This window comes from Rousettus aegyptiacus, unplaced genomic scaffold (genome assembly GCF_014176215.1).
Source record: "Rousettus aegyptiacus isolate mRouAeg1 unplaced genomic scaffold, mRouAeg1.p scaffold_m13_p_4, whole genome shotgun sequence".
Taxonomy (NCBI): Eukaryota; Metazoa; Chordata; class Mammalia; order Chiroptera; family Pteropodidae; genus Rousettus; species Rousettus aegyptiacus.
This window is the reverse complement of record NW_023416307.1, coordinates 91,611,532-91,634,953: the sequence shown is the minus strand read 5'-3', so window position 1 is coordinate 91,634,953 and position 23,422 is coordinate 91,611,532. Positions and strand designations below refer to the sequence as shown.

The window sequence follows — 23,422 nt, the reverse complement described above, 5'->3', positions numbered from 1 at the left end:
TTGAGGGAAATAAAGACAGTAGGCAGTCATATGTATTACCGTGACAAGTGGCACTGAGTGATGGCTACCAGGCAGGGTGACGCGACAAAAGACACTGAAGAGGAGTCATATGTTCGTCATCTATTGCTGCATAACAAATGACCCTAAAAATCTGCAGCTTACAGGACTAAACATTTATTATCTCAGTCTCTGTGGATCGGGAACCCGGGAGCAGTGTGGCTTAGTGGTTCTGATTCAGGGTCTCTCAGGAGGTCACATTCAAGATGTTGGCTGGAGCCATCTCATCTGAGGAGCTGGAAAATCTATTTCTAACCTCACTCATGTGGTTTTGGCAGGAATCATCACGTCTTCACTATGAGGGCCTCTCCACAGGGCTGCTCACTGGACATGGTGGCAGGCTTCCCCTGGGGTGAGAGATTGCGATGGAGATGAAGGTTGAGGCACACACACATACATGCACATGCATGCACACACTGCTCTGCCTGCCTGCTTTCTTTTCTGTCACAGCTATGATAAAATGGAAAGCAAAAACAAAAGACAAGAACTCTACTGCTACTCTTGGGGATCACACATCCTCAGCCATCTCTGGCTTGCTTTTGCTTCAGGTTTTCTGAAAATAGCTTTGCAGCATCTCCCAGTTTACAAAGGGCTTGTCTGCCCCTTGTCTCTGTCCCCCAAGCAAGGAGATAGCACAGGTTTCTATTGGCCATTCTGGTCTTCCGTCACCTGCCAGTGTAGGGGGCAGTAAGGCCCATGCTGGTGTGCACTGATGGCCACTTGGACTTGCTGGACACTATATCCAGTGTCTTTCTCAAACAAAGGATTTATATTCAGGCAATGGGAACACGCAGTACTGAGAGCTACCAGCTTTTTGTCTCATTTGCTACTGGAGAGCAGGAGGTGGTTGGGAGCTGTCAGGAACGGCCTGAGTTCATCAGTCCGTGACAACGGGCCTGGATATTTGAGGAGCAAGTTGGGGGTTCTGTCCCCCTTTTTAAAATAGTAATTCATTCTTTTGTTGAACACTTGTTCATTTTTTCATTTAAAAGTTGTGTCTTATACACATAGCAGACACACACAAAGTATTTATGCATACAAATGCACATGTGTATATGTATTCAGTTTAAAGATTTGCTATAATATAAATCCCTGTATTCACCACCCAAGTTAGTAAATGGGATATTCCCAGAAGCCCAGATGTCCCTTCTGACAACAACCTCTCTTCCCAGGGTGACCAGTGCTCTAACTTTTGTGACAATCACGTCTGCTGTGCTTCATAGTTTAACTCTCAAGAGGGTACCTCTCAGCAGAGGCATCGTGTTTTGCCTGTTTTACTGCATTCAAGTGGATTGTGATGCATTCCCTCTTTGGGAACTGGCTGTCTGGGCTATTCACCATGCTACCGGGGGTGGCTGTTGAGTGTTCTTTGTGTGGATGGGCCACATTCATCCATTCTCACATTAGGCCCATTGCAGCTTGGCTCAGTAGTACAGTGCTCCAGTTCATGTCACATGCTTCTTTAGTGTTTGTACCTAGGAGAGAACTTCTGGGTCAACAGCGCTCATACTTTCCTGAGCAATGCTACTGTCTTTTCTAAAATGGAGCACTTTTGTGTGCCAGGCCCTGTCCTGGGTTTGGGATTGCGGGTATTAATAAAACCATTATTCCAAGAAATCTAAGCACTTATTGGCTTGTGCTGTGGGAAAGGGGTGGCTACTTTGAGAGGGATGGACAAAGAAGGAGGCCTAGCTTAATTTTCAGAGGGTGATCAGAGATGTCCTGCTGATTAAGAACATAGTTACTGAGAAAGACGGATGGTCAGGAGGTGTTGATTATGGAAAGCTTTTCAGGCAGAAGGAAGAGTATGTACAAAGCCTTTTAGGCTGGAGAGAATATGTTAATCAGCTCTGGCTGCCATAACAAAATACCATAGACTGGGTGGCTTAAACAACATAAATTTATTTTCTGGAAGCTGAAAGTCCCATGTCAAAGACTGGCAGGGTCAGTTTGTGGGGTGGACTCCTTTCCTGGTTTGCAGCTGGCTGCCTTCTTACTATGTCCTCACATAGCCGAAAGAATGAGCCTGGGTGTCCCTTCCTCTTCCTGTAATGGCAGCAGCCCTACCAGATCAGGGGCCCCAGTTTTTGACTGCATTTAACCTTGAGCATCTCTTCACAGGCCCCATCACAAATACAGCCACATTGGGGCTTCAACATATGGCTTCTAGGGGGACACGAACATTCAGTCCATAACAGGGGGTGAGGAGAATTTGAGGAACTGGAGCACTCATGGGGCGAAAAGTGAGATGATGTTTAAGTTATCTTTGTGTAACAAACCACCCATAAATTTAGTGATTTTTAAAACAATAATCATCATTTATTTACTCGGGATTTCACAGTTTGGGCAGGGCTCATGGAGACATCTCCTCTCTTCCCCATATGACGTCAGCCGAGGCCTTGTTTGCAATGGCTGAAAGCTGGGAGCTCAGCTAGGAGGCCTCAGTCTTCCTCCATGTGTCTTTCTGGGCTTCCTCTCAGCATGGCGACTAATTTCTAAGAGCAAGAAAGCAAAAGCAGCCAGTCTTTTAAAGGTTAGGTGTAAACCTGGCAGAAGTGTCATTTTTGCCATTGTAGAAGCCAGAGAGTTTAAGTATACCTACTGGCCATTCACATCATAGACCTCATCTTTTCCTTTTTCTTAATAAAAACAATATGTATTTAAGGTGTACAATATGATGTTTTGTATACATATACATAGTGAAATGATTACTATAGTCCAATTAATTAACATATCATCTCTTCAGTTACCATTTCCATGTGTATGGTGAATCATCTGAAATTTATACACTCAGCAAAGTTCTAGTATACAATACAGTGTTGTTAACTGTAGTCACCATGTTGTACATTAGATATTTAGGTTTGTCCATTCTACATAACTGCAGCTTTATACCCCTTAACCAACATCTCCCCATTTCCCCTACTTTCCAGTCCCTGGTGACCACACAGACCCTACCTCCTCTTGGCTAGAGGATGCAGTCAACACTACCACCTTTTATGTTTGGCACCATCTCCTAGACCTAGGCTACATATCTCCTTGCCTTTGAAACACATATTGGCTAGCTCTTTCCTTAAGCGAGCACTTCAAATGGTTAAGACACCCGGCAGGAGCACATAAAAGTGGGAGTCAGGGCCAGCTGTATAAAATGACACTGTTTGTGGTTTGTTACTTTGTTGGCAGGGGCTCCATGACAAGATTTGCAGCTGTGTATGTTTTTCTGGAGTGAGGTCAGATTCTCTGAAAGTTCTCTCACCGAGATAAGGGGTGCCATGATCATGACGATAGATCTGAGCTGAATCCATCTCTATAACATGCTTGTGGAATGTGGATGGTTTGCTCAGCCTCTCCAAGTCTACTTCAAAGAAGCCACAGTTTATCACATTCCCTGCTCACCACCTGACTTAGTAGGAGTCCAGTAATGCATGCACCCAAATTCACTTCCTCTTACGTTTTATGTTTTTAACTTTTTCTTGTGGAAAATTTCAAATATTCACAAAAGTAGGCAAATCAGTATAATGATGCCAATCCCTATGTACCCAACTTCAACAGTTATCAGCTAGTGCTAATCTATATCATCTATCCCTGTTCTTCTTCTCCCTTTCATGTTTTTTTTTTCACTTTTTTTTTTAATAGAACAGTGCACTTATTGAAAAGTGCTGGTGTTCTAAGTGTGTGGCAGGGTGAGTTTTTACACTGTGAGCTCACCTGGTAAAGGTTCTGGTACTTGATTCTGACATGTTATGGACTTTTCACACCACAAGCAATTCTTAGACACCTGCTGGCTGTCCTACAATTCAACCCAATTCTGACACTCTCTACTTGGAGACAGCATCCAATCCCACAGGTTTGGGCTCAGTCCCACAAGAATACTCCCTCTTCCAACACTAGTCCAGGTTGTCACCTGTGCTTCTGACTGGCTGTGAATCAGAGGTCCCCACGATTCCTTCACTGGGTTCCATTAATTTGCTTGATCAGCTCTCAGGACTCAGTGAAACTTTACTCACTAGATTACTGGTTTATTACAAAGGATATTAGAGGATATAAATCAGCAGCCAGGTCCTATACAAAGGATATTCTGTCTCTGTGGAGTTTGGGGCCCTGCATGGTGCCATGTGGAAGGATTCTGGTTCCCTAGCGTAGAAGCTGTGAACTAACACTCTCTCTCTCTCTCTCTCTCTCTCTCTCTCTCTCTCTCTCTCTCTCTCTCTCTTAATGAAAACTTCATTTTATAGACATGATTAATTTATGGCCATTGGCCATTGGTGATTGATTTAACCTCTAGCTCCCTCTCCCTTTATTAAGGGGTGGGACTGAAAATTTCAACTCTCTATTCAAGCAACCATCTCCCATCCTTAGCTGCTTTCCAAAAGTCACTTCATTAACATAAGCCCACCAGTGGTGGAAAGGGACTTATTATGAATAATAATACACTCATTTTACCTTTATGGCTTTAAAATGTTTTCAAGAACTGAGGACAGGAGACCAAATATAACAAAGGATGCTCGCATTGCTCTTATCACTCTGGAAATTCAAGAGTTTTGGTACTGTGAGCCAGGAACCAAATATATATGAGAAATATATATATTTGGTTATCTAAATGACCAAATATATATTTCTTGTAAGTCACAATAGCATATCTTGGTAACCATTAACCCAGATTAGAAACCAAACATTAGCAGCACCTATAAGCTCCTATGTCCCCTTCCCACCTGCCCTGAGTAAACTTTATTTTGATTTCTAACAACACAAATGGAATCTGGTTTGCTAGCTGGCTGTTGAAATTGTGACAGGAAGATGAAATAGTAGAAAGTGAGAGAAGTGGGTAGAGTCGGCAAATCTGGGTTCAAAATGCCCCTTGGCACTGGCCGATCAAGCAACCATAACACTTATACAGCCTCCAGGAGCCTCAGTCCCTCATCTATGCAGCGAGGACATACCAGGTTGCTGTGAAAATCAATAATCAGAAATCATCATGTCAGGGTCCAGCCCAGTGCTTGGCATGTAGAGAGGATCAAATAAGGAGTGTCTCTCATAATCATCGTCTTTAGTATTATTTTCAATTGTTCACCCGTGATGAGATGGGAAGTGACCTGTGGCCCTAACAGTTATGTAGCTGTGGTAAGAGCCATGATGGCTGGAAACTTCAGGACAGCCGACACCTGAAGGTGTTTTGGATCCTTTATGGCATTCCAGAGAAACTGTCCTGCGCTGGACCCTCAGCTAGTTTGAGAGAGAACCCAGATGACATCGGTCACTGTGATGGGAAGGGGGCACAGGACGGTCTCCTGATGATGCAGGACAGTGCAGAATTCCCTGACTGGGGGCGGGAGGGACACTAGCCCATGCAGAGCTCTTGGCGGAGAGTGTAGAAAGAAGTCAACACACACACCAACATTAGAGTCAAAAGGAAAGTTTATTGGAGAAAGGGTAACACTCCAAGGACAGAGTGTGGTCTCTATTCTGAGGCAGAGAGTAAGTGGATCTAAAAGATACTCAGAGGGACAGAGACAATAGGGATGAGGACAGTGAGAGAGACAGAATAAAGGCACTGAGAGGGACCCCGGGTGTTTGGGGAATTCGGTTTATATATCATTCTTTAGTTCCCATGAGTAACAGTGTAAAGACTTAGTTTGCCCATTTCATTTGATATGGACATACAATGAAGACGAGGAAGGGGAAGAGTATGTAACAGGAAAAGGTAAGAATATGTAGCATGAAAGGCCTGCTGGCAGTTCCCAGCTTTTCATCCATAGGTTCCCTACGGTTTTAGCCATAAAGAATAAATGATTTTATTGTGTAGGGCAGCCATTTAAAGACTCTTTTGTTCCTGTTACCCCTTCACAGGTATGGGAAATGGGTTGTTAGCAATCCCAGCAGAAATCTTTTGTTCTGCAGATTTCCTCTGGCCTGACTGCAGGGCTGAGCAGCATATTGCAATCTCCAAATGTAGCTTGATTTAACACTTTAAGTCTCTTGCTTCCTCCCAACATTATTAAGATCAGCAAAGTTGGGGAAAGACATCACCTGGAATTTATGTGTTGACAGGGCCATGCGGCTAGTCCTCAAAGTTACTGAAAAGGTAATTTACCAAAAGAAAACTTGTCTGACTTTGGGTTGTGTATTTTTATTTCTCAAGCTCTCTAGCAATAAAACCCAATTTGGGACATTCAGGGATTAGATTCCCAAATGTGTTTGCTCATAGACCTTTGCTCCTTCAGACCCAGGAAACCCAACTGTAGCTTTAGCCGTCAGCTGCATATGGTTTAATCCTAAAGTCCCTTTCATTTGGTTTACAGAGTGGGAAAGCATTGCTGTCAGTAGATGAAGAGTATTTTGAAATTTCTGTGAAAGTTCAAGTATGCATGATATAATCTAATCATCCAGTTTCTTGACATTCAGTCTTATCTCTTTTGCAAAGCAGTATAATTGATTTCTGGGTACTTGAAAATAGAGCTGGTAATGGGAAAATACACTGCAGATACCACACTGTCCCCACTCATTCATTTATTCAGTTGTTGCCTTGCAGAACCTAGGTACATAGTTCTGGAACCACAGCCACTGCCTCTGGGGTTATTCCCCAACTCCTGGGATGTTCAGATCCTGGGAAAACAATTGCAGTCAAGATGATGCGCACTATAAGGAGGCAGCGGGGAAGAGCCTTAAAGCTTCCAGGAGGAAGTGACTTTCAGGGTAGAGTGCCAGGTCAAAAGAAGGGCAATATGAGACCCTTGGAGTGAGGCTTGGGAGTAGACTGCTGAGCCTGGAGAAGGGACCTCAGGGTATCCAGGGACCTCAACATCTGCATATCTAATGTCCTAGTGCAGGGCTTCTGGAGCGGAGAGTACCAGCATTCTAAGCATGTGTTCTCTCTCATTGCAGGTCTGAAGGAGAAAGCTCCCGGAGCATCAGGTATGTCATCAGCCTCTGTTTGCTGCGTCTGTGTCCTGGGAGTGGACAGCTTCAATGAAACCATGTGCTTTTGATTTCTCTCTGACACAGTTGTGCTGGCTTGGTGGTTGTTTCTTCCTATCATGGGCTGACGGTGGCCTGGTTTGCTTAGACTGTGACCCATCTAGGACCAGAAAATCTTTTCAGCTCAGACAGCTCTTAGGGCCAGGCTGGGTGGGGTCGAGGCAAGACTTCTGAATGTTTGGTAGAGGGATGGTGCTGGGAAATGCGTGTAGGATGAATGAATCCACATGGTGATGAGATTTTGATCCTGAATAGACCTTGAGATCCATGCCCCACCCCTACTCCCACGCTCCCACCTCAGAGTTCTGTGTGATGGGTTATCAGAAAAGTGTTTTTGCAAAGCAGGTGATGTTGGAACTGAGCCCTGAAAGAGAATGATTCTCCTTGTGGGGGAAGGATGGGAAAGACATTGCAGTGGGGGGCACGGATTATGCTTGGATCTACATGGTGAGAATAAGGAATGGCTTCAGAATACCAGGGAACTGGTATGCAAAGTCAAACATATGTTTGTAGCTTGAGCCAAATGTTTCTCAGCAGTACTCATAGAGATGTGGAGCTGAGCAAAGAGGAGAACTGATATAAGTTCAACTAGAGAAGGTTGTATTTCAGTTCTTCTAGGGCTGAAGAACAAACCCTCTAGCAACTTCTAGTCCATTTTCTTGTGTGGACTTTTGGAAATGGGAGTTGTAATAGAAAACATTGCTAGAATTTTAAAATGCTCTTGTCAGGCCTTGAATGCGTCTCTTATGTGTCAGACTTTGTGTTTCACCCCCAAGGAGCTGTCTACACAGTTGTCAAATCTCAGTCACATGTCCCATCCTGCGATCATGAGCACAGGCACAGGAGCACATATATAAAGTCCTTCCATTGGTCAGGACTAGAAGCCCCCAGACTATTCAGATCTGATTTCTAGAGAGCCTGCTCCCACTCCCCATGCTTCAGCCCCTGGACAGCTGCAAAATTTGTTTTCTAAGGAGTGTCCATGAGGTTTCTTCCTTAATCAGCCCAGTCTCTCATCAGGTATTTTCTCATAGCACCTCTGCCTTCTTAGGATGAGGAGAGGGAATGTTCTAAACTTAAGTCCCACAGTGACCCTCCTGCTTCTACCCCCAGGCATCCCATTGCCCATTGTGCTCTATCTGCAGCTCTTGGTGAGACTTCTCTGCTGGCACCCCTCACCTGTGCGACCCTGCTCCAGACCCTAGGGCACCTGCAGCTCCTGGGCAAACAATGCTACTGGCCCTCCTAAATGCATCCATTGATTCTCTGCCTACCTCTGGCTTGTGTGACTGTGCTGCTTTTCTGCTCTCCATACTCAGCAGCCTCCAAGCCTTTCTCAGAACCTCCATGCTGCTGCCTCCCTGAAGTTTCTAAGGGCTGCGGCTGAAGTACTGTTCCACCTGCTTGCACTCTGTGGCTTTTTGTGTTTGGTTTTGTTATCCAAGTTCATTCTGCTTTGTGTCCTAGTGATTTGAGCACTTGTCTTATTTCCCTGGGGCAGAGGTAGGGGATCTGGGATGATGTAGCTGGGTGGTCTCCAAGTGGGGCCAGCAGCCAGGCACAGAGCAGGCACCAAGGGGCCTTAGTGGAATGAATTCACCTTGTTATCACTGGGAGGCCCAGGCACAGAACAAGCCCAAATTAATGTTTCTTTAATTTGATTCAGGATTCATAAATATTTTCAGGCCATAAACTAAAAGGAAAAAAGAAAAATGAGCCATCCAACTGTTCAATGGAGATGAGATACACACCCCCATCTTACCTTTCACAACAAAACTTCCCTAAAAAAAGTGGGCAGAAGGGGCTGCTTTTGATGACTCAGAAAGACTGGATTTCATTGCCCTGGCTAAATAAAGTATGATGGACGCTAAGAGCTGATGGTCTTTGCTAAATATCAAGGAAAGGAACCCTGAGAGACCCTCCTGTACTCTGGTCCCTGCTGGGTGAGGTGATTTTTCTTTAAACTCAAATCATCCCAGCGACTGCCTTTCTAGCTGCTTACTTGTTTCAACCTCCCCAAACACCAAGGAACTGTTTTTACCAGGAGAAACAGGTTTGAGAGTCTGTGTGCACTATTTTCCCCCAGGCAAAACATTTGCAAGATCATATGTATTCATTTTCCACAAATGAAATGACTCATTTTTAACCATTTTGCAAATGTAGGAATTTGCTCCTTGTTATGCAAGAGCATGTGTCTGCTTTCACTCCATTCGTAGGGTGACTCCGGGGGACCCCTGACTTTGAAGTGATTTATTTAGGGGAAGGCCACAGGAAGAGGAGAGGTTTGCAGAGTTTGGATTTTGAAAAGAATGAAGAGCTATGTGGAGGGCCCAGAAAGCTTGCAGTATCCAAGATACAGGACTTTATGCAGGGTAAAAGCATTTTTTTCCTGGCTCTTATCAACTCCTTGAAATGAATTTGTCAACTTAAAATGGTACCTGATAGGAATAGTACCATTTAATGAGAGTTCACTCTGGGTTGGGGCCTCAGCACAATTAGTTCCACCCTTTCAAGAGAGTATTATGAGCCCCATTTTTTTCAGCTCTGGGAAATTGAGGCTTAGAAATACTAAATAGCTTCTCTAGGGATAATAAGGTTTTCAATGCAGACCTGGGATATTGCATACCAAAGCCTTTCTAAGTGATTTTCAATCACTTGTGTTGAAAATACAGGTTTCCAGGCTCCATCAGCAGGTCCAGGGTGGGTCCAGGAATCTGAATTTTAAACAACTTCCAACACGATTCTAACAGGCAGCTTGCACATACAGCCTCTCCGAGAAGGTCAGTCTCCAGCACTGGGCTATGCCCACTTCACAAGTGTGAGCTAATTGATCCTCAGAAAAACAGTGAATGAATTGGTTCCTTGTTGGTCTCCTCCTCTGAGTGGGATTCTGAAATGCTGACTGGCATTTTCCAAGGCACCAGCAAGTGGCTCAGGGCTGGAAACAACCCATAAAATCCCAGGACTCTTTGTTTGGGGAGTGTGGAACATGCTTCTGGAAAAGCTCATTTACAAATGTTTTCTTAATTGAACCAAGACATATAAGTGAAAGCAATCAGTCAAAATTAATTTATTTTTCTGTGACTATCTCCTCTCACTCTGCATAAAGGAAAGATAGCTTTTGTAATTAACTGGGCCTTTCCCCAAAAAAGCCTAAAATGAGAATGTGCAGTTTATTTTGTGCACTAGTACAAAAATTGCCAAAGGTGGCAGACGAAGCTGGGACTGTTTGCTGTGCTGGGTACACAGAGCTGAGCTGTCTACCTCAGATGGAATGCGAGCTGGCTCCAAATCAGAGACATGGGCTGGGAGCCTACTCCTATAGCCATGTCTCATGGTGTGGACTAAGGGATGAACAAGTGACTTCAGGAGGTGAGCAAACAGTCCTTAGCACTGTGGATTGGATGGAGTAGAAGCACCAGGGTAAAAATTTTGAATTCAAATTCTTTCTCCTTTTCTTACTCTGTGTCACCTTGGACCAAACACTGAACTCCCCAACCCTCAGATTTCACACTCATTTGATAGATAGTCTTTATTGAGCACCTACGTATGCATATCTTTGAGCTAACCACTAAGGACATGATGACCAATAAGATACAGTGAACACCTGCCCCCTAGTGAAATGGGATAAGGATTTCAGCCTCATACCAATGAACCTATTAAATGGGGCTCTAGATCGGACAGTGTGTGATAGTGTGTAGCATCCACTTCTTTCTTTACTTTCTTCCCCCTCCAACACAGTTTCTGGAGACTCACCTCATTGGAATTCTCAGGGAGGGTTGGAGGCAAACCCATGTTTGCTTGTGCAGGAAGTGCCAGTCCCAGCTCAGAGAATATTCCATTTTGACTCTCTTCCATCCTCCCTTTTGTCCCCTGGGATTCTGTCTAGAGTTTTGTGGACTTCTTGTCTTTCAGAACCTGTCTCACTTTCCCATCTTCTTGCCTCTCTGTGCTGCAAATTGAGCAATTTCCTCAGGATGGTCCTTCAGTTCACTAATACTCCCTTTAGCTGTGCCCATTCTGCTGTGTGGCTCATCCATTGTGGTCTGAGGCCTTTGAATGGGGTCCATATGTATCCAGCCTGATTCTGGAGGCACCACTGGTCCTCTCTTTACACAGGAAGTGGAAAGTTCTTATAGAATCCAGATTTAAGTCACTAGGCAAAGAACTTATCTGCCTGCATGTTTTAGAAAAATCCTCTGGTGACTGTCTAAAAGATGGGCCAGAGATATATCAGGGTATCAAGGCAATGATAGTCTCATAGAATGAGTTAGGAAGTGTTCTTTCTCCTACATTTTTGGGAATAGTCTGAGAAGGATTGGTGTTAGTTCTTTAAATACTTGGTGGTATTCACCAGTGGAGCCATAATTCCAGAGATTTTCTTTTATTCCCCCCAAGAGATTTTTTGGGAAAACCTCTGATTCAGTCTCCTTACTAGTTATGAATCTATTCCAATTTTCTATTTCTTTGTGATTAGTCTTGGTAGGTTTTGTATTTCTAGAAATTTGTTCATTTTATCGAGGTTATCCCATTTGTTAGAGTACAATTGTTCATAGCACTCTCTTAGAATTCTTTATTTCTGTAGAGTCTGTGGTAATGTCTCATTTTCATTTCTTATTTTAATAGTTTGAGTCTTCTCTTTTTTCTTAGCCTAGCTAAGAGTTTGTCAATTTTGTTAATCTTTTCAAAGAGTCACCTTTTGGTTTTCTTGATTTTCTTTATTGCTTTTCTATTCCCTATTTTGTCTCTTCTCTGATCTTTATTTTTTCTGTCCTTCTGCTGGCATTGGGTTTAGTTTGTTCTTTTCCTAGTTCCTTAAGTTGCATAAAATTAGATTGTTAATTTGAGATCTCATTTTTAATGTAAGAATTCAATTTGAGATCTTTCTTATTTTTTAATATAAGCATTTATAGCTATAAAATTTCCACTTAGCATTGCTTCATTGTTTTCATAAATTTTAATATGTTGTGGTTTGTTTTTCTTCATGTCTAAGTATTTTCTAATTTCCCTTGTGATTTCTTCTTTGAAGCATTGATTCTTTAAGAGTGTGTTGTTTAATTTTCACAAATTTGTGAATTTTCTACTTTTGTTTCTGTTACTTATTTCTAACTTCATCCCATTGTGATTAGAAAAGATGCTTTGCATATCTTTTAAAATGTATTAAAATTTAAATTGTGGACTAACATATGATCTATTCTGGAGAATGTCCAAGTCCACTTGAGAAAAATGTATATACTGTTATTAGGTACTATCCTGTGTATATATGTTAGATGTAGTTGGTTAATTATCTCGTTCAAGTCCTTGATTCCTCACTTATATTCTGTCTGGCACTTTTATCCGTTATTGTGAGTGAGATACTGAAGATTTCACTATTATTGTAGAACTGTCTAATTCTCCCTTCAATTTTCTTGATTTTGCTTCATATATTTTGTTGGTCTGTCATTAGGTGTGTGAATGTTTATCATTTTATCTTCTTGCTCTATTGAAACTCTTGTTATTATATTATGTCCTTCTTTGTCTCTTGTAAAATTTTTGGTTTAAAGTCTATTTTGTCTGATATTAGTACTGTCACACCTACTCTCTTTTGGTGATTATATGCCTGGACTATCTTTTTCTACCCTTTCATGTTCAACTTTTTTGTGTCTTTGGATCTAAAGTGAGCTTCTTGTAGATAGCAAATAGTTGAATGATGTGTTTTTATCTATTCTGCCAATCTGTGTTTTGAATGGAGAGTTCAGTTTACATTTAACTAATTACTGATATAGAAGGACTTACTTCTGTCATTTTGCTATTTGTTTTCTATATACCTTTTAGCTTTTTGTCCTGCATTTCCTGCATGACTGTCTTCTTTTGCATTTAGTTAGTTTTTTTATAGTGAAACATTTTAATTTCCTTCTCATTTCCCTTCATGTATATGCTATAGTTCTTTCCTTTCTGGTTATCATGGGATTACATTTAACATCCTAAAGTTATAACACTTTAATGTGAATTTATATCAGCTTAACTTCAAGAACATATAAACACTCTGCTTCTACACAGCTCTGACCACATCCCTTTTCAGTTGTTGATGTTACACAATTATATCCTTATGCACCGTGTCTCCAAAAACAGACCAATAATTTTAATACATTATCCTCTTAAACTAAATACACAACAAAAGATGGAGCTACAAACTAAAGTTACAATAGCACTAGCTTTTATAACCGTTTGAGTATTGCCATTTACCAGAGATCTTTCTTCCTTCATAAGGCTTTGAGTTACTATCCGGTGTCTTTTCAGTCCAACATGAAGGACGCCCTTCCTATAGGGCAAGTCTAGTGGTAAAGCTCTCTCTCAGCTTTGGTTTATCTGGGAATGTTTTCATTTCTCCCTCATTTTTGAAGGACAGCTATGCCGGATATAGGATTCTTGGTTGACAGCTTTTTTCCTTCAACAATTTCAATACATCTATCTGTTGCCCTCCGGCCTCTAAGGTTTCTGAAGAGAAATCTACTCATGATCTTGCTGGTGAAAATATGAAAGCTATCTTCTCCTAAGCTTTATAGATATTAATAATGTTAACTTGTCTTATGCAACAGAACATTTTCCTATATGTATCATGATATTAATTAAGTTGTAGCATCATTTTGAGACCAATCAGAGTTTAAGGCAAAGGAATTGAATATCTTAGGTATAAATAACCTTCAGGTCTTTAAAAACCACAGAACCATCCTATAGATTATAAATTTTAACTTTTAATAAAGTGTAAATATCAATCTCTAATATCCCATATGAAACAAAAAGCTCTTTGGGGTCTTCTCCTCCTCCTCCTCCTCCTCATCCTCCTCCTCCTCCTCCTCCTCCTCTTCCTCCTTTTCGTGTAAAGAGTCTTGAGATCAAAAAGTGAGAAAAGCACCTTGGTTTATCCCTAGCCATAATTGGCCTGTTTCTTGCTCTGATCTCATAAAATTCCATTGTGACAGAATTACAAAAAAACTTCTATATAAGGCCCTTGCCGGCCTGAGGTTTTTGTCCTTATAGCCCAGGAAGCTGATTTGTGGTGACCTGGCAGACTTGGACAGGTTAGTTTGGTTTCTCTTTTTTCTTTTGCTTTATTATTTTCTCTGCTTTTTTTTTTTTTTTGCTTTTTCTCATTTTCCTTTTTCCCTTTTCTTCTCAATTCTTTTCTCATTTTTTATTCTTTTTTTCTTTGTTCTTTTCTCATTTTGTATTGTTAGTACAATTAACATTGTTGGTATAATTGATATAGCTAGCACAGTAAGTATAGTTAGTAGTATTGTTTATTAGCATAGTTAGTAAGCATAATTAGCATTGTTAGTATTGTCAGTTAGTGTGCTTAGCAGATAACTATTTTGCAGGGTCTTGCTGTCATCTTGCTAACAAGAAGTTCCATATGGACCATTATAATCTCCTGAACACCACTGGCTGGATAAACTTCACTCAGGTGAAGTTGGCCGGGCACATTCTGACTGGGATAGAGGTAGCTGTCGAGGTCATTAGAGTCAGCAGAGCTCCTCTAACCTCCAGGGACTTTTGCATGAACTCCATTGCATGAAGGCATTGAATCCCCCTAATTTAGTCAAGTTATTTGATGTGATTGATACAGAGGAAACATTGTTCCTCATTATGGAGCATGTTAGCAGAGGAAACATATTTGATCATTTACAGGACCACAGCTGTATGATGAAAAATGAGGCCCAAGGCAACTTCCAGCAGCTGGTATCTACTGTGCAATACTGCCACCAGAAGGATGTTGTTCACAGGGTCCTGAAGCCAGGTCTTTAATGCTCAGATGAACATAAAAATTGTAGACTTTGGTCTCAGCCATGGGTTTACTAGTCATAAGCTGAGTGCATTCTGTGGCCGCCCCTCTTATGCTGCCCCAGAACACTTCCTGGGCACAAACTATGATGGTCCCACAGTGGATGTGTGGAACTTAGGAGTTGTTTTATATTCCTTGGTCACTGAGACCCTGCCTTTTGTGGGAGAGGAGTTCTGGGAGCTGCGGCAGTGGATACTGAGTAGGCAATGCCATGTTCCATTTTTTCAAGTTTTTGAGTGTGTAAAGCTTTTGAAAAAAATTAATAATCTTTGGCCCTAGCAGCAGAGAAACTTTAGAAGAAATAGTGATGGGCCTGTGGCTAAACATGGTCCAGAAGGAGGAACGCAGACCTTATAGTGAGCTGCCCTGTGACAACAAGGACCCCTGAATAACAGAGGTGATGACAACCATAGGCTTTGAGTGGAATGAGATCCAGGACTAATTAATAGGAAGGAGGTATGGCAACATAATAGTCATGTACCTGATTCTTCCCTTCTTCTGACCCCAACAACCACGGTCCTTCCCCAACACATGAGGTTCATCCAGAGGTCTCTTTGCATTCAGTAAAATGTAGCTATAGTGAGCCTGCTATTCCCACCTAGATCTGCAAGACAGAAAATCAGCAGCCTGACGACCAGGAGTCAGGGCAGAAGGACAAAGAGCCGGTCACTCCCCTACCCAGCTTGGAATCAAGGATGCCACACCAAACCTAGCCTCTCAGCATGGCTCTGGGGCCTCCCCTTCCACCCACAACACCAGAAGCAGCAGGAGTAGAGCCCCAGAGGGAACCAACTGCCTCAACAATGTGTCCTTACGAGGAAAATTCTGTTTGTGCTGGGAACCTGGATGGTGTGACCCCAGCCTCTCCCTGTGGCCACAGCCTGGGCTGGCAGGGGGTGGCTGAGAAGTTCTTGAACTTTATCTTAAGGAACCTCTGCTTTAGGATGTCCAGCAAGACCCAGCATAGCAAATGGAACAGGGTTAATTAATTTAAATTGTAGGTGGCCAATGGAAGGCCACAATAAAAAACTGTGGGGAGGTCAAGCCATGCTCCCTGCATTTTAAATACTGGACTTGAAGGTGCTGAGCTTCAGGAAGGCTGGTGATGTGGTTTAGGAGATTGGACAGAGGCTGGATACAAACAGCTGCTGGTGCGAGCAGTGTAAGAAGTACACGTTGTATGTGAAGGACCCCTGAGTGAGAGGACCTGGCCCAGCAGACAATGGAGGTGTGCAAATTTCCAGGCATTCTCTGCAAGGGATTCAAATCAGGAAGGGTATCCAGCACCTCAAGGCCTTCAAAAGCATTGTGTACAAAATACCTGGTGAGCTTGGAGGAAGGCCTGGAGCCCCCTGGAGGACAAGAGGAGAGGCTGTCTTAACTGCAGTTCCACCCCTCACCTTTACCATAGGGGAAACTTCAGACTGGATTGTTTTTCCTGGGGCACTTCTCTCTTCTCCTGCCCTTCTCTGTCTTTGCTTTCATGTTTGTGGGAGAGGGGAACAGTTCTTATTAAAGTACTTGGTTCTTCCAGATCTTGTAATAAACTTGATGCTCCCAAAAGATGTATTATAGATACTGTTTTGCATCCACCCTGCACAGAATTGGGGCTGTACATCCTCCAGTTTGAAAAGTGCATAGTGATGCAATACTTGGACTTAATCTAAATGGAAAAATAACTGAAGAATATTCTTACAAAAACTCTCAACAGCAACAAATATGCTTCTGAAGAGAAAAGGCTATGAGCCATACTGCAGGGCAGAGAGGCAAAACTGTGTCATTTTCCTGCACATTACCTAACATTTGCAGAAGGCCCAAGGGAAGTTTTAGTATTATGGCCTGTGTTAATTATGACCAAGAGGTCCACAAAAGGATAAAAATGCACCATGACCTCAGGGAAGTAGGTCAGAGAAGTGGAGTGGGTGTCATTCCAAATCAGCTTAGGGGTCACTTACCTGTGCAGCTTAGTTTCCTGACTATAATGCAGGAGTCGGGCCTTTCCCCTGTCCCTATCAGGGAGGGACCTGGTGCATGGGTTTGACCATGGGAAATGGAAAGAAGGTATGGGAGGCAGAAGGCAGCTGGAGCGATCGGTTCTAATGACAGAATACTTTGCTACGGAGACTCTCTCCTTCTGTGAGGCCCGGGCCTGGGCTGGCTGGGCCAGCGGTGCCTGCCTCTGATTTTCTCATTAACCCCAGGTCAGTTCCATAGCAAGGGCTTTGGGTTTTGTTCTAAAGAGAAGGAGATCCTGAGTAGGGAGTAACATGGTCAATATCCGTGGAACAAGATGCCTCTGGCTGCACGTGCACTGTGGATTCTGGCTGGAAGAAGAGCCTCAGAATCAGTAACGAAGTTCCACCAGCAATTTCCCAACAAATTAAATGAAAAGCACCCACCGGCTCATGGTTTTCAGCTGGTTACTGAGTTATGCATTACTTAATACAATTTGTTTCATGTACAATCTTTCATAAAACATGAACTCAAGGTAGGGAGCAGTCAGCTGGTGGGAGGGAATGTTAAAAGGTGTGCGGCAGATGTCCAGATGGCTCCCACTCCACTTCTCACTCAGTGCAACTGAATACTTATACTGGGCAAGTGGCTACCCAAGATGACAGAGTTCCCAGCCTCCTTTGCTGCTAGGCTGGGTATGTGACCAAGCTCTCCCTCTAGGATGGAAGGGGAAGAAATTTGTGTAACTTTCAGAGTATTTCCTAGGAGAGAGAAGTAGACCATTCTTTCTTCTTTCTCCATCCTGCTGCTGGAAATATGAGTTCTGAGGCTGGAGCTTCATGCTGGTTGGAGCGGATGAGGGCAGCTCCCCTGGGTATCCAGAAGAGGGGCTTCCTGGACCAGCCCTGCCAAACAGCCCTCCAGATTGAGTGGAGAGAGATGCAAACCTCTATTTGCCACTCTCATAAGGGCCCTTTGTTATAGCAGCTGAACCAGGATAGCAATCTTGGAGGGAATATTTCTGTATTGTTCTTTTGGGTCAGGGTTTGCCAAGAACTACAGCTGTCTGAAATTTGCAGCCCTCCCTTTCATAGGGTGACAGCCAAGCTCAGCTCCAGCCCACTCTCCTCTCTGGAAATCTAACATGCAAAGGTCAATGCTGCTAACTAAAAGACTTGAGTGAATATCTTCCAGGGCCATCATCTTGTTCTCTTGTTCTATCCTCCCAGAGTCGTGCACCCCTCCCTCCCAAAGACACAGCTTACTTTGAAATATGCTGTGCTTACACTTTCCTTGCTAATATCTGCAGATTCTAATTAATAACTCAGGGAACAGGTTGTTGCATGCATGGTGTAATTTGATTATTCCTAGAAAGATGAGTTTGGAACTGACACGTTCCCCGCTAAGCTGACATGTTTAAAAGCTTAATTTGAAAAACCGACTGAGTTGCACTTGCAATATGAAGGCAGAGCCTTGACCTGAGCTCTCAGTTTGGGAAGACAGATATTTAGGACCCCAGGGGTCTGGTCTTGTCCATGTAATTTCTTCCACTCTTATGAAGCCTACAATTTTATGGGTAAAATAAATTCCTATATATATTAAAATATTAAACTTGATAATGTTGTAAAAAGATATATAGTTCATTTGTTGTTGATTTGTTTGCTCTTAGGTGTCTGCAAAGTATCTTGTAGGGCAGGTTTAAAATGGAATGTGTTAATATAAAATTTGAGGGTCAGTAAGGCCAACATCGGGAAATGATTGCCATTGAAAAAGGTAGTCCGTTAGTCATAGCTTCCCGAGGAGGAGGCACACCACACCATGCAGTGCCACACAAGGAAGTACCGGGGTCGGTCAGGAAGCAGAGCGAGTGGAGAGGACTGTGGACAGGAGTCTTTAATGGGGTTTCTGCAGGAAGAAACAGGTGAGGCAGGGTAAGTGGCTTGAGATCAGTTGGTTTGAGTAATTTTATGGGCTCTGCAGCATAGGGGCTGTCCTGAGTTGTCTGGTACTGGCTCATGGTGGTTAGGGCAGGGATATAGTAGCTGGCGGTATGCGCATCCAATAGAAAAGGTGGGGGTGTGTGGACACTGGACTGGCTGATTTGTATTTGAAAAGTAGGGCTCTAGAAGGAGAATTCCTGCTGGAGATGGGGGAGGTGGTCAACAGGGAGGCAGAATGACTTAGAAGAAAGCATGTCCAATGTGTGTGTGCAGGGCAAATGTTAAAGCATCAAGTTTACAGAAGCTAGAAACATGGTCCATACAGGGCTCAGCTTGGATGTCCCCTCCACAGAGGAGCCTTCCCTGCCTGTGCAATGTACTGTGACAGCCTCAAATCTACCAAGACATTACTCACTTTATTCCCTTCATCACATTCTGGGCTTGGCCCCTCTGCTCAGCACCCAGGTGTGGCTCCTCCCAACCCAGAGGAAAAGTCCTTACAGGGCCACAGGCCCTGCATGATCTGGGCCTTTGACCTCTCTTGTCCACTCTCCTTCTCTGTTGCTGCTTTCTGCCCACTCTGGTCTTCTCTGTAGCACTTACTCCTTCTAACACATTGTGCTCACTGCACCCTCTTCACACGTGTGTGTGCGCACACACACACACACTCACACATACACATGATGCCAACTACACAGAAGCAGCGGAGTTTGGTTTTTTTGTTTATTTCATTCATTGCTATGCTTACAGCCTAGGCCAGTACTAGACACATAGTAGAGCCTCAGTAAATAGTAAACAAACAACTTATCACTGCCTGAAACATTCTTACCTGTAGTCTACAGCATTCACTCACTTAGCACCCCTTCACTGAGGCTCTCCTGTATGCCGTGCTGGTTTCCGACTCCAGGGTACAGCAGTGGGTAAAGCAGGTGGAGGCCTCCAATCTCATTCAGTTTATGGCCTAGTGGGGGAAACAGAGAAAAAAATAAGTAAAATATATGCAAAGTCAGGCAGTAGTGTACACCGTGGAGAAAAATGAAGGCAGGAAGGACATTTCAGCAAATTCCTGAAGATGTTTAGGAAGTGAGCAATGTAGAGGGCTGAGTGGTCCAGGCTGGGAGAACAGCAAGTGGTAAGGCCCCGAGGCCATGGCGGGCTGCATGTTGAGAGTCTCAGTTATTAGTGTGAATTTTAAGTTTTGTTTCGAGTCTGTATTTTGCTTTTATTTGTAATCCTTCGTTTCATATTTCTAGCTGATTAACCTGTGCTTAGGGTATCAATCTGTTGAGTTCAGCAAATTCTATTCCAATAATTTAAAGTGAAAATGGGTGAGTTTAGGTCAAATCAATATAATTTTATTGATGGCCTCCCTGAGACCAGCTGCATTAGGCACCAGGAGGCTGTGAAATGAATACAACGGTCTCTCTTGGCCACCCCAGTTAATGATCTTCCTAGATGTCCTCAAGCCCCTGCATCCCTACCACATCTCATCTAGTCTGAAGCTCAGACCCTGACCCTTTGTCACACCTCTGTCCCCTATGTTTATCTCCTCCTGGATGTCTGTGTCCAGGTTTTCCCCAGGCTTTTCAAAGTTCTTTCTTCCCAAACTGAGTTCAGCCTTTGCCCCACAACTGCCTCTTCCTGTAAAGTCCCTTTCAGTGAGGGAAGCCACCATTAGTTGGATCCTTGAGCTCCCAGGCAGGGCCCTCCCCTGACCCACCCATCTGATGTGTCTCACCCTATGATCCCACCACTGTAGGGCTTCCCATTGTCCACTCCCCTCTTCAGTCTCAGGCTGCTTTCTGACCTCCTCCTCTTCATGAACCCCCATGAGGCATGTATAGTTACACATGGGGACACCGAGGCCACACTGATGGGCGTTTCTGGAAACAAGCAGTATCCAGGGGCAGAAGGCAGATGAGGGCTCACAAATAGTCTGAGCACAAAGCTCTTGCAGCAGCAAGCTGGTCACTATGTTGTTATAGTAGCCCGAATGGACTAAGACACCTAGTGTGTCCTGTGTTTCAAGCTTTAGCCCAGGTGAGCTGTCTGTTAGGTGAATGCCCAGTCCTTTGTTTCTTTATTCACTCGTTTATTCATGATGTGTTTGGCTCCAGCTCTGGGCCAGGCCCTGGCTAGTTGATGGCTCATCTTTAGAGACCCAGCTCAGATGTCACCTCCTCCATGAAGCCTTTCTTCATCCAGCCCTCTTCTGCAGCTCCCTCTGGCTTCATCTGGGATCCCCCAGTACTATGATCACCCTCTATTTATATCTCTAGCATGTTAGCTCTGTGAGGGCTTTGAGCCAGATGCAGAAAAGGGCTCAGAAAAAATGTGATGATGGATAAAACACAGAACAGATGAAAGGATTAGATGTGGGCCATTGTCAGTCAAGTTCACTTCCTCCTTCCCTTTCTCCAGGAACCTTCTCTCACCCTCATGCTCATTTAGGCCATTAACAGCCTGGATTTTTTTTTTTTCAATGTTAATCATTTTTTAAACTTTGAAGACATGTCATGACAGTACCCTCAGTAATGAGAAAATTATCACTTCAAGTGGGAATCCATCTGTCGTGTGTGAGCCAAGACTGGACAGTATGGAAGTGCAGGGTGCTGAGGAAGAGAGAACTCGAGGGCTGGGCCTCTGAGGAACAGGAAGCGGGGAGGCAGATGCATAAAGACAGAGCTGCCAGGGCCTGGGCTGCACTAGGAACAGAGGGTGTCCAAGGGCTTCCAGATGTCAGGACTACCAGTGTCACCTTCTGATACATCCTGCTGCTCCTGCCTCAACATAGGAGCTGTGTTTCCCATGTTGCATCACAAATCCAGGCCTTTGCACAAGCAGAGGCCTCCACCAGAAGGAACCTTTCCTCTACTCACCAGTGAGCAACATCCCTTTCCCTTCAGGACTCTGTTCCTCTGAGGGACTTGTTCCTGACCTTCCTGTGCCCCTGCCCCCACTATGACACATTCATTCTGCTCTGTACTAGTTCACTTAATTGTCATTGCTGAGGTTGACCTGTCTTCTGAGGAAAAGGCTGCTCTTCGGGGGACAGCTTGAGAGACAAGCAGACCTGGATTCTAAGCCCTCTAAGTCTATGTGACCTTGGGCAAGTCGCTTGTCCTGTTGGATCCTCAGTTTCTCAGGTAGGTAGGTCCAGCAGTGACCCCCTCATAGTGATGGCTACACTGAAGGAGCTGCTGGAGGTGGGATTCTGGGCCCTGTGCCTGCAACTTTGCCCTTTGTGCTGACACTGGGGTTACAGCCTCACATGGCTGGGTTTGTGGAATGCCTGGATGCAGGATACATGAGGGAGTGGGAGAAGGACAGCAGTTCAGGGTGCAGCCTTGAAAATCAGAAGACAAAGACTTTCCTTGGGGACATGTTCCAGAGATTTGGCATCAGGCTTGCTCCACCCCCACCTTTCCTTGGCTGCCTTCATAGGGCATGCACTAAATGCTTGCTTTGATGTTGCATTCTCAGCCTTTTTCCCCAAGAGAAGCTTAGGGAGCAGCAAGGACTGTGCTGAGCTGGAGACACAAGCTCCATCTAGAGGGTGGCTCCAGCTCAGGTCCAGTAGAACATTGCCTTGAGGGACTGTCATCCAGGTGGACAATCTTCTCATTTTATGTGTCCCCCCCACAAAAGCTAGACACCTGGATATTTATTTGAAATCTTTTAGTTTTAAGTGTTAGAATTAATCAAAAAGCAACAACAACAACAACAACAACAAAAAACACCTACATTTGCCCCTGGATCCTAGTTCTAGGTCCTTGGTTTAAGATTCTTGACTAGGGTAGGCTCAGGAATGGCTGCCCCAAGGCAAGGTCCAGACTCTGGATGCCCTTGCCACTACACAGCCCCCACACCCCCACCCAGCGCTTCCTCATGGATGTTCAAGGGACAGCTTCATGCCCCTAGGGCAGAGTACAGTGGTCTGTGGGCTGCTGGCTTGCTGTAGCACCAGGGGCCTGGACTCTTCAAGGGCTACCCTTTCTTTCAGTGACTCCAAGGCAGGTGGAACTGCGGGGCTGACATAGGCCTCCCCGCATATACCAGTAGCTTCTGTCCAGCCCTTGTGGAGCTTGACTAGGCTTGTCCTGGGTGCTGACATTTTGGGGGACACCTGTGGGAAGAAGAGAGAGTATGTGCTTATATTGGAGGATAGCGAGGAGGACCCTGTAGCCTTAAATGTATATTGAGCACCTACTGTGTACTTGGTCCTAGGTTGGGATCTACGGAACAGTGGGGAGGAGGAAGCCTAGGCATCTGCCCACAAGAGACCAAATCACACCAGACAAGGAGGCAGAGAAAAAGAGTGCTTAAACAAGAGGGGGGGGGGACATGTCTGATGGGGAGAGGGGCTGGGATCTGGGGGGCCTTGGAACATTTCCACAATTTGATCCAGGGGAGATAGGGACAGTGTGGGTGTGCTTAGTGGAACAGCACACACAATGGCTCAGAGGTAAGACATTCATGGTTTGGGGAGGGGCGCATATGATTGGGGCTCCCCGATTCCATCCTGCCCCTGTCCTAGGCATCTGTCCTCCCTCTGTGGTGGTGAAGAGAGCACCTCTTAGTGAGCACTCCTGGGGGCCTGTGGTCAGCTCTCTATTACAGTGAGGACACTGAGGCCTAGAGAGGGAAGCAGCTTGCCCAAGGTCACAGAGTAGGGAAC

General features: G+C 44.2%; 1 protein-coding gene across 5 annotated transcripts in view; it reads left to right on the top strand.

The window, feature by feature from the left end:
• The window catches only part of IQSEC1 (IQ motif and Sec7 domain ArfGEF 1), a 379,222-nt gene that overhangs the window by 132,356 nt on the left and 223,444 nt on the right, over positions 1-23,422 (top strand). For 4 of the 5 annotated variants that reach the window (XM_036218801.1, XM_036218804.1, XM_036218803.1 and 1 more), the window contains exon 2: positions 6,937-6,966. The exons of the other annotated variant lie outside the window; for it this stretch is intronic. In XM_036218801.1, the coding sequence (XP_036074694.1) occupies positions 6,937-6,966 (30 nt within the window). The remainder of the gene's footprint in view (positions 1-6,936; positions 6,967-23,422) is intronic. 5 annotated transcript variants of the gene reach the window in all.